The 11,424-nt window shown below is 44.0% G+C and overlaps 1 protein-coding gene across 1 annotated transcript in view; it reads left to right on the top strand.

Annotated features, from left to right (window-relative positions):
- Positions 1-4,990: 4,990 nt before the first annotated feature.
- LOC119674048 overlaps positions 4,991-11,424 on the top strand; it is an 8,991-nt gene continuing 2,557 nt past the window's right edge. Inside the window, exons 1-4 of the mRNA XM_038085169.1 lie at positions 4,991-5,338; positions 5,809-5,840; positions 5,920-6,850; positions 7,052-7,383. Of these exons, the coding sequence (XP_037941097.1) occupies positions 4,991-5,338; positions 5,809-5,840; positions 5,920-6,850; positions 7,052-7,383 (1,643 nt within the window). The remainder of the gene's footprint in view (positions 5,339-5,808; positions 5,841-5,919; positions 6,851-7,051; positions 7,384-11,424) is intronic.

Raw genomic sequence — 11,424 nt, 5'->3', positions numbered from 1 at the left:
ATGGACCGTGTGCCGATTACTCCAAAAAGTTACCCCCAGGAGATGTTACAAATGCTTCGATTTTGGACATGTGGCAAGGAACTGTCAGAGCTCCAAAGACTGGTCAAAACACTGCTACAAGTGTGGTGGAGAGGACCACCTTGCTAAAGCGTGTCAAGGTGCCCCTCACTGCCTACTTTGTAGAACTGACATAAATATTGACGCTAACCATATTACGGGAGGACCTAAATGTCCCCACTACTTGACTGCCCGCCGGAGGATACTAAATAAAAAAAGATGAAAGTTTTACAGCTGAACTTAAACCACTGTGAAGCGGCACAGGATCTGTTAAAGCAGACTGTACGCGAATTAAAAATAGATCTAGCTATAATGAGCGAACATTATAGTACACTAGACAATCACTGCTGGGCTACCAGCAAGTGCAACAAGGCATCGATATGGACGTGTGATAAATTCCCACTAGAGAAGGTCTTCGACGGAGGGGAAGCATACGTAAAAAGTACAGTGAATGGAATAACGTTTTTCAGCTGTTATTTACCCCCCAGTCTATCAATCGAAGAATACAAACAAAGACTGGACAATATTGTTAGCGACGCTAAAAATATGAAGCCGATAGTGATTACCGGTGACTTCAATGACTGGGCCACTGAATGGGGCTCAACATTGACAAACCCCAGGGGAGAGTGCCTACTAGAAGCATTGGCCACACTGGATGTAGTATTACTGAACTGCGGCCAAAAGGATACATTCACAAGGAACGGTAGAAGCTCTAAGATTGATTTGACATTTATCAGCGATCCACTAGCTAATTCAACTGAGTGACAAGTGTCAGATATCTACACACATAGTGACCACCAAGCTATCATATTCGAAATACATGACCGCTCAGCAAGAACCATTCCTGCGGTAGCCACTCCAAATCCGCTATGGAAGGAGTTAACTTTGGACAAAGAAGCTTTTAAGCTCTCAATGGACGACATCCACCTAACTGGCAGTGCGAATGATAAAGCAATACAACTGATGCGCTGCATAACAAATTCATGTAACGCATCTATGGCAAAGAAAGGCCGGCGGAATAGCAGACAACATGTGTATTGGTGGACTGACCAAATTTCCGAACTGAGAAGAAAATGCAAACACGCGCGACGACTATGTCAAAGAGCAAGGGGTCGCAAAAATTTTATAGCGCACCAAGAAGCCTATAAAACATCGAGAACTGAACTAAAAAAGGCGATATCGAATAGCAAGGCATGATGCTTCAAGGAAATGTGTGAGGAGGTCGATAATAACCCCTGGGGACTAGGATATAAAGTCGTTATGAAAAAATTATATAGCTACCGTCCACCAGGTACAACAGACGCAGCTAAGCTACAAGCAATAGTTGAAGGTCTCTTCCCGCAGAGAGCTGATATAACCTATACAGTACAAGATAGTGAGCCACAGAATGAAATACCTGAGGTTAGCAGGCAAGAATTGGAAGTAGTATGCAAAGGTTTGAAACTAACCAAAGCACCTGGAGTAGATGGAATACCAAATCTGGCACTAAAGATGGCCACAGAAATCAACGTTGATTCATTCAGGGAAGTGTTCAACGCATGTATAAAGGAGAGAACATTCCCCCAGATATGGAAAATACAAAGGTTGGTGCTTATACCAAAGGGCAATAACGTACAAGATGCATCAGGCTACCGCCCGCTATGTATGATTGATACGGCCGGTAAACTTTTGGAAAAGATAATTAGCCGAAAACTAGAAGAAGCCTTGAATGGCAATGGTTTATCAGATAGACAATTTGGTTTTCGGAAGGCACGCTCCACAATAGAGGCCGTGGAAGCAGTCATAGCCATAGCAAAAGATGCCATTAAAGGAGACCGTTGGCTCGAAGGAGACAAAGAATACTGTGTCATTATTACATTAGACGTTAAAAACGCATTTAACTCAGCGGACTGGGACACTGTTCTAGCAGCACTTCAAGGGAAAGACGTTCCAAAGTACCTAGTAGAATTAATCGTTGACTATTTTAAAGAGAGAGTGCTTTTGTATTACACAGACAGAGGCACAAAGTCATACCAAGTAACAGCAGGGGTACCACAGGGCTCGGTACTGGGTCCAATATTGTGGAACATTATGTATGACGATGTGCTGAGACTTGAGCTCCCAGAAGGCGCAGAAATAATTGGATTTGCTGATGACATCGCGCTGGTGGTTAAAGGGAAACATATAGAAAAGATACAATCAACATGCAACGAGACGGTCGCTATGGTAAGAAGCTGGATCACAAGTGTAGGCCTCAAACTTGCTGATCATAAAACTGAAGTCCTTCTTGTAAGCAGCAGGAAAAAGATTGAGTACATTACAATAACTGTTGGCAATGAGCGAGTCACATCAAAACAAGCAATCAAGTATCTTGGAGTAATGATTGACAATAGACTCACCTTCAAAGAGCATTTACGATATGTTGCTGCAAAATGTGCGAAAACAACGTGTGCACTATCGCGAATAATGCCCAATATAGGTGGACCTAGACAACAGAAGAAACAGTTACTCACAAATGTAGTTAAGTCTATTGCTATATATGCGGCTCCCATATGGGCAGAAGCAATGAATAAAAAGACGTACAGATCAGGAGTAGACGCAGCCTACAGAAGATGCGCTCTCAGAGTTGTTTCCGCATTCCGTACAGTATCTACTGACGCGGCCATGGTTATTGCCGGAATGATGCCATTACAGCAGGAAGCAGAAATTGAAAAGGAAAAGCATGTAGCAAAAAGAATTGGGGTTACAAACTTCAATCAGCTCAATGAAGAAGCATTGAATAAGTGGCAACAGAGTTGGGATATATCCACAAAAGGAAGATGGACGCATAGGCTCATTCCGAAGATAAGTGATTGGACCAACAGAAAGCATGGGCAGGTGAACTACTACCTAACCCAGATGTTAACTGGACACGGCTGCTTCAGAGCATATCTTTTTAAGTTCAAACATGACGAAGACGACACGTGCCCAGCATGTCCATATACAAAAGAAACGGTGGAACATGTGTTCTTTGATTGCCCGAGATATGAGAGCCACCGCAGCTCCTTGGCAAGAGCAACCAGAGAGCAGGTCACACCTGATAACATCATCCAACTGATGTTAAAGTCAACAGAAATCTGGAACCTGGTGTGTATTTTTGCGAAAGAAATCACAGAAGAACAGGGAGCAGCAGAGAGAACTAGAAGAGCAGTAAGAGATGACAGCAATCGCTGAATCACCACCCTCCGAAGTAATGCTTAAAAGTGGTTCCGGAGGGATTTATGGTTAGAAGAGACACGGTGTTAGGATGAGGTTTAGTACGTAGGCGCAAATACCAAGCAAAAGAGTAAGTCTTGGTTGCGAATCGTGCATGCTGGTAGTACGGGCTACCAGTATCTTTTGAAGATTCCACATCCCTTAGCTCGTATAGCTTAAAAAAAAAAAAAAAAAACATACCCCCTGCGGGTTAGGGGTTAGAATATTCCCGCGGTAAGGTATGCCTGTCGTAAGAGGCGACTAAAATCCAGCCAGGCGTCGGAGGGTGTGGCTGAAAAGGTCACAAAATCCCTGAGAAGCCCCTGAGCTGAGCCGAGTAGACGCCGGCTCTAACTAAGCGTCCACCATCCCGGGATGGCATCGAGGGACACGTAAGCGCACAATGTCTGCCTCTAATGTGAGAGCAATTGATGCGCCAACGAGGGAGTTGGAAATGCGCAGCGTCTGTATACCATGTTAGGGACGCCTGCCGCATCACAATCCGCATACGACAGATGATAATGGAGGAAGCCTATAAGAAAAGGCATCAGGATCGATACCAGTAAGATTGTGATTATGGCATACTGGACAACAGCTATCAATTGGACATGATGACATGATAATGGAGAAAGCCTATAAGAAAAGGCATCAGGATCGATACCAGTAAGATTCTGATTATGGTATACTGGAGCAAACGATTGGATATGATGACATGGGCTGGTGGATGAAGTATTCTATTACCAATATGAGCTAGAGTGAAATCTGGTCCAGACGGCTTTCAGGCTAATGCTTTATCTGCCTCCGTCCCGTTAAAACCTGGCAAGCCTTAAAGAACGATCTTGGATCCGTCCTGTTAAGTTGGGGTGTCGGGGCAGTTAAGTCTGAACACATGCGCTCATAAGACTATGTGTCAACCCTCGCATGACTTTCCTGCATTGCAAAGATAATCATGGAACCACAATAAGGGTAACTACACTACGAAATTAAGATAACGGCTTTAAGTTGGGACCCAATTGCAAAGAATATGTCAACCAAAACACCCACACACACTGGCACTACTACTTCAGCCCGCACCGAAAGTGCAAAGGAGTCACTGATAGTGATTGATAGTCCTAGGCAAAACCCCTTCATGAGGGCACTAAGACTGACCCGCTCACCTATGCTATCACATGAGATACAGAGCAACGAGCGATCCCGCTCGTCCCCACCAGAGCTTAATGCTTACACTGCTCCACAAGAGAGAAAAGAAACATTTAGCAAACTCGGAGATAAAATATCCGAACTCAATGAAATGATAGGTGGAGGAAGAAGGTCCATCCACCAAGCTACGCGTGATCTTGTAGCTATAATAACGTCACTCTATAAACAAGTAGCGAGAGAAAATTCAAGACAAAAAAAAGACATCAGAACTAACGATAGATGTACTCAAACTATCCAGCTATAGCAAGCAGCAGGTTCATCCAAGAGATTGAGAGACGATACCGAAAGAAGTAGAAAGACTCCACCAAAGAAGACGAATTCGATAAAATAATGCATCATCTAAGGAACCAAGGAAAGCATTGGCAATCAACCGGGATTCGCAGCTCGGAATGAACGGCAACACCGAAGTGCCTCAGGCACAAGCTGAAGGTAACAAAGAGCACAATGCCTGGGTCCAAAAACAAAAAAGCGTGTAAAGCCGCCTCGACCGGACGTAGTAATTATTAAACCGTCCGAGAAAATGTGTTTTGCGGATATACTCCGGAAAGTAAAAGGATCCCCAGAACTTAAAACAGTTGGTGATGATGTTCACTCCATTAGGAAAACACAGAAAGGTGAACTTCTACTTGAATTCAAAAGATCAACGGAAGCAACAATGGTATATCAAGCTAACATCAAGACTATACTGCCCGAAGAAATTGAGGTCAAAACACTGACAGAAGAAGTCACATTGGAACTCAGATACCTAGACGAAATAACTACAAAGGAGGAAATAATTACAGCATGGAAAGAACAAATAGGAGCAATACAACCATCGGCAATAAAAACAATAAGAAGCGCCCCTGGAGGTACCAGGACGGCTATAATTGTAATACCAAAGAAGCAGGCCGGTAAAGCTGAGGAAGTGGGCAAACTACGAGTTGGATGGACAGTGTGCCGATTACTCCAAAAAGTTACCCCCAGAAGATGTTACAAATTTCGATTTTGGACATGTTGCAAGGAACTGCCAAAGCACTAAAGACTGGTCTAAACATTTCTACAAATGTGGTGGACAGGACCACCTCGCTAAAGCGTGTCAAGAGGCCCCTCACTGTCTTCTCTGTAGAAATGACCAAAATATTGACGCAAACCATACTACGGGAGGACCGAAATGCCCCCACTACCTGTCTGCCCGAAGGAGGATACTAAGTAAAAAAAGATGAAAGTCCTACAGCTGAATTTAAACCACTGTGAAGCTGCACAGGATCTTCTAAAGCAGACTGTACGCGAATTAAAAATAGATCTTGCTATAATGAGCGAACATTATAGTACACTAGACAAACATTGTTGGGCTACTAGCAAATGCAACAAGGCATCGATATGGACGTGTGGTAAATTTCCACTAGAACAGGTTTGCGACAGAGGGGAAGCATACATAAAAAGTACAGTGAACGGAATAACGTTTTTCAGCTGTTATCTACCCCCCAGCCTATCAATCGAAGAATTCAAACAGCGACTGGACGATATTGTTAAAGACGCTAAAAGTATAAAGCCGATACTGATTGCCGGCGATTTCAATGCTTGGGCCTTTGAGTGGGGTTCAACATTGACAAACCCCAGAGGTGAGTGCCTACTAGAAGCATTGGCCACCCTGGATGTAGTGTTACTGAACTGTGGTCAAAAGGACACGTTCTCAAGGAACGGTAGGAGCTCTAAGATTGACCTGACATTTATCAGTGATCCACTAGCTAACTCAACAGACTGGCAAGTGTCAGATATCTACACGCATAGTGACCACCAAGCTACTGTCTTCGAAATACATGAACGCTCAACAAGAGCTATTCCTGCGGCAACTACCTCAAATCTCCGATGGAAAGAGTTAACTTTGGACAAAGAAGCCTTTAAGCTCTTAATGGACGACATCCATCTAACTGGCAGTGCGAATGACAAAGCAATAAAACTCATGCGCTGCATAACAAATGCATGTAACGCATCTATGGCAAAGAAAGGCCGGCGGAATGGCAGACAGCATGTATACTGGTGGACCGACCAAATTTCCGAGCTGAGAAGAAAATGCAAACATGCGCGGCGCCTATGTCAAAGAGCAAGGGGTCGTGGAAACTTCATAGCGCACCAGGAAGCCTATAAAATTTCGAGAAATGAATTAAAAAAGGCGATAGCAAATAGTAAGACAAGATGTTACAGGGAGATGTGTGATGAGGTCGAGAATAACCCCTGGGGACTAGGGTACAAGGTGGTTATGAAAAAACTATATAGCTACCGCCCACCAGTTACAATAGACGCAGTTAAGCTACAAGCAATAGTTGAAGGTCTCTTCCCGCAGAGAGCTGAAATAATCTATACAGTACAAGATAGTGAGCCACAGAATGAAATACCTGAGGTAAGCAGACAAGAACTGGAAGCAGTATGCAAAGGGTTAAAATTAAACAAAGCACCCGGAGTAGATGGAATACCAAATCTGGCACTAAAGATAGCCACAGAAGTCAACGCTGATTCATTCAGGAAAGTGTTCGACGCATGTATAAAGGAGAGAACATTCCCCCAGATATGGAAAATACAAAGGTTGGTGCTTATACCAAAGGGCAATAACGCGCAAGATGCATCGGGCTACCGCCCTCTATGTATGATTGACACGACCGGTAAACTCTTAGAAAAGATAATCAGCCGAAGACTTGAGGAAGCCTTGAATGGCAGCGGTCTTTCAGATAGACAATTTGGCTTTCGGAAAGCATACTCTACAATAGACGCAGTGGAAGCAGTCATAGCCATAGCAAAGGATGCCATTAAAGGAATCCGTTGGCTCGAAGGAGATAAAGAATACTGTGCCATTATTACATTAGACGTTAAAAATGCATTTAACTCGGCTGCTTGGGACACTATACTAGCAGCACTTCATGGGAAAAATGTACCAAAGTACCTAGTAGAAATAATCATTGATTATTTTAAAAGAGAGTGCTTTTGTATTACACAGACAGAGGCACAAAGTCATACCAAGTAACGGCAGGGGTCCCGCAGGGCTCGGTACTGGACCCAATACTATGGAATATTATATATGACGAAGTGTTGAGACTTGAGCTCCCAGAAGGCGCAGAAATTATTGGTTTTGCTGATGACATCGCCCTGGTAGTTAGAGGGAAATATATAGAAAATATAGAAACAATATGCAATGATGCGGTGGCTAAGGTAAGGAGTTGGAAGTCCTTCTTGTAAGCAGTAGGAAGAAGATCGAGTTCATTACAATAACAGTTGGCAATGAGCGAGTCACATCAAAACAAGCAATCCAGTACTTTGGAGTAATGATTGACAACAGACTCACCTTCAAAGAGCATCTGCGATATGTTGCTACGAAATGTGCTAAAACAACATGTGCACTATCGCGAATAATGCCCAATATAGGTGGACCTAGGCAACAGAAGAAGCAGTTATTGACAAATGTAGTTAAGTCGATTCCTATATATGCAGCTCCCATATGGGCAGATGCAATGAATAAAAAGACGTACCGATTAGGAGTAGACGCAGCCTACAGAAGATGCGCTCTCAGAGTTGTTTCCGCATTCCGTACAGTATCTACTGACGCGGCCATGGTTATTGCCGGAATGATGCCACTACAGCAGGAAGCAGAAGTTGAAAAGGAAAAACATGCGGCAAAAAGAACTGGGCTTACAGACTACAATCAGCTCAATGAAGAAGCATTGAATAAGTGGCAACGGAGTTAGGATATATCCACGAAAGGAAGATGGACACATAAGCTCATTCCAAAGATAAGTGATTGGACCAACAGAAAGCATGGACAGGTGAACTACTATCTTGCCCAGATGTTAACTGGACACGGCTACTTCAGGGCGTACCTTTTTAAGTTCAAACATGACGAAGACGACACATGCCCAGCATGTGCAAATACAAAAGAAACGGTGGAACATGTGTTCTTTGATTGCCCGAGATATGAGAGCCACCGCAGCTCCTTGGCAAGAGCAACCAGAGAGCAGGTCACACCTAATAACATAATCCAACTGATGTTGAGATCAACAGAAATCTGGAACCTGGTGTGTGTATTTGCGAAAGAAATCATAGAAGGACAGAGAGCAGCAGAGAGATCTAGAAATGCAGTAAGAGATGACAGCAATCGCTGAATCACCACCCTCCGAAGTAATGCTTAAAAGTGGTTCCGGAGGGATTTATGGTTAGAAGAGACACGGTCTTAGGATGAGGTTTAGTACGTAGGCGCAAATGCCAAGCAAAAGAGTAAGTCTTGGTTGCGAATCGTGCATGCTGGTAGTACGGGCTACCAGTATCTTTTGAAGATTCCACATCCCTTAGCTCGTATAGCTTAAAAAAAAACATTTGTGCTGTGCGACTGACTTATAAAAATGTGCACAATCAGATGTGCGAGAAAATTTTATGCTCGCACCGCACTGTGCGACAAAAAATTCTCTCTGCACACGAATGTGTTGCTCATATTATGATTGCACAAATGTGCACAAATGTGCGATTACACAAACGTGCACAATCACCCCTGCGGGATAGGGGTTAGAATATTCCCGCGGTAAGGCATGCCTGTCGTAAGAGGCGACTAAAATCCAGCTAGGCGTCGGAGGGTGTGGCTTAAAAGGTCACAGAAACCCTGAGAAGCCCCTAAGCTGAGCCGAGTAGACGCCGGCTCTAACTAAGCGTCCACCATCCCGGGATGGCATCGAGGGACACGTAAGCGCACAATGTCTGCTTCCAATGTGAGAGCAATTGATGCGCCAACGAGGGAGTCGGAAATGCGCAGCGTCTGTATATCATGTTAGGCACGACTGTCGCATCACAATTCACATACGAGAAATGATAATGGAGGAAGCCTATAAGAAAAGTCATCAGGATCGATACCAGTAAGATTCTGATTACGGCATACTGGACAACAGCAAACGATTGGACATGATGACATGATAATGGAGAAAGCCTATAAGAAAAGGCATCAGGATCGATACCAGTAAGATTCTGATTATGGTATACTGGAGCAAACGATGGGATATGATGACTTGGGCTGGTGGATGATGTATTCTGTTACCAATATGGGCTAGAGTGAAATCTGGTCCAGACGGCTTTCAGGCTAATGCTTCATCTGTCTCCGTCCCGTTAAAACCTGGCAAGCCTTAAAGAACGATCTTGGATTCGTCCTGTTAAGTTGGGGTGTAGGGGCAGTTAAGAATATCTTCTGCTTAGCTCCCGGTTTGGCTCTGAACACATGCGCTCATAAGGCTATGTGTCAACCCTCGCATGACCTCCCTGCATTGCAAAGATAATCATGGAACCACAATAAGGGTAACTACACAACGAAACCAAGATAACGGCTTTAAGTTGGGACCCAATTGCAAAGAAAAATGTTCACAACCACAAAAACCACAAAAACACCAATACACTCTGGCGTTAATACTCCAGCCGGCACCGAAAGTGCAAAGGAGTCACGGATAGTCAGTCCCAGCCAAAACCCCTTCATGAGGGCGCCGAGACTAACACACTCACCTGTGCTATCACAAGAGAGGCAAAATAACGAGAGAGCTCGCTCATCCCCTCCGGAGCTTAATGGGAACAGTGTTCCAAAAGTGAAAAGGGAAGCGTTCATTAAATTCGGGGACAAAATATCCGAGCTAAATGAGATGATGGGTGGAGGAAGAAGGTCCATCCACCAAGCAATGCGTGATCTTGTTGCATTGATATCATCGCTCTATAAAAGAACTGCCGAAGAGACACCAAATAAAACTATCACTGCTAAAACGAACGATAGAGGTACCCAAACAATTCAGCCGCAGCAAACACCAGTTATATCCAAACGGTTAAGAGAAGAAATCGAAAAAAGTAGGAAGACACCGCCTAAGAAGACGAAAACAAATCGACCCGTGGGGGCAAATAATACTAAGTCTAAGGAGCCAAGGAAAGCATTGGAAAGCAACTTAGATACGGTGGCCGGGACGAACGGCAACGCTGATGTACCTCAAGCACCAATTGAAGACAACAACAAACGACACGCTTGGGTTTTACAAACAAAAAAACGCGTGAAACCACCTCGACCGGATGTAGTGATTATTAAACCGTCTGAGAAACTTTCCTTTGCGGACATACTCCGGAAAGTAAAAGGAGCTCCAGAGCTTAAAGCAGTCGGTAATGATGTTCACTCTATCAGGAAAACACAAAAAGGGGAACTTCTGCTTGAATTCAAAAGATCAGCAGAAACAATAACAAGTGTCCACCAAGACCACATCAAAAGTATACTACCTGAGGAAATAGAGGTCAAAACGCTAACGGAGGAAGCTACCTTTGAACTATGATACCTGGACGAAATAACCACAGAAGAGGAAATAATTGATGCATGGAAAAACCAAATAGGCGAAATACATCCCTCGGCGATCAAAACAATAAGAAATGCCACTGGAGGTACCAGAACGGCTATAATTGTAATACCAAAGAAGCAGGCCGGTAAAGCTGAGGAGGTGGGCAAACTACGAGTTGGATGGACCGTGTGCCGATTACTCCAAAAAGTTACCCCCAGGAGATGTTACAAATGCTTCGATTTTGGACATGTGGCAAGGAACTGTCAGAGCTCCAAAGACTGGTCAAAACACTGCTACAAGTGTGGTGGAGAGGACCACCTTGCTAAAGCGTGTCAAGGTGCCCCTCACTGCCTACTTTGTAGAACTGACACAAATATTGACGCTAACCATATTACGGGAGGACCTAAATGTCCCCACTACTTGACTGCCCGCCGGAGGATACTAAATAAAAAAAGATGAAAGTTTTACAGCTGAACTTAAACCACTGTGAAGCGGCACAGGATCTGTTAAAGCAGACTGTACGCGAATTAAAAATAGATCTAGCTATAATGAGCGAACATTATAGTACACTAGACAATCACTGCTGGGCTACCAGCAAGTGCAACAATGCATCGATATGGACGTGTGGTAAATTCCCACTAGA

The sequence above is a fragment of the Teleopsis dalmanni genome, chromosome 2, assembly GCF_002237135.1.
Source record: "Teleopsis dalmanni isolate 2A chromosome 2, ASM223713v2, whole genome shotgun sequence".
In the NCBI taxonomy this organism is placed as follows: Eukaryota; Metazoa; Arthropoda; class Insecta; order Diptera; family Diopsidae; genus Teleopsis; species Teleopsis dalmanni.
This window is presented reverse-complemented; position numbering and strand designations above follow the sequence as displayed.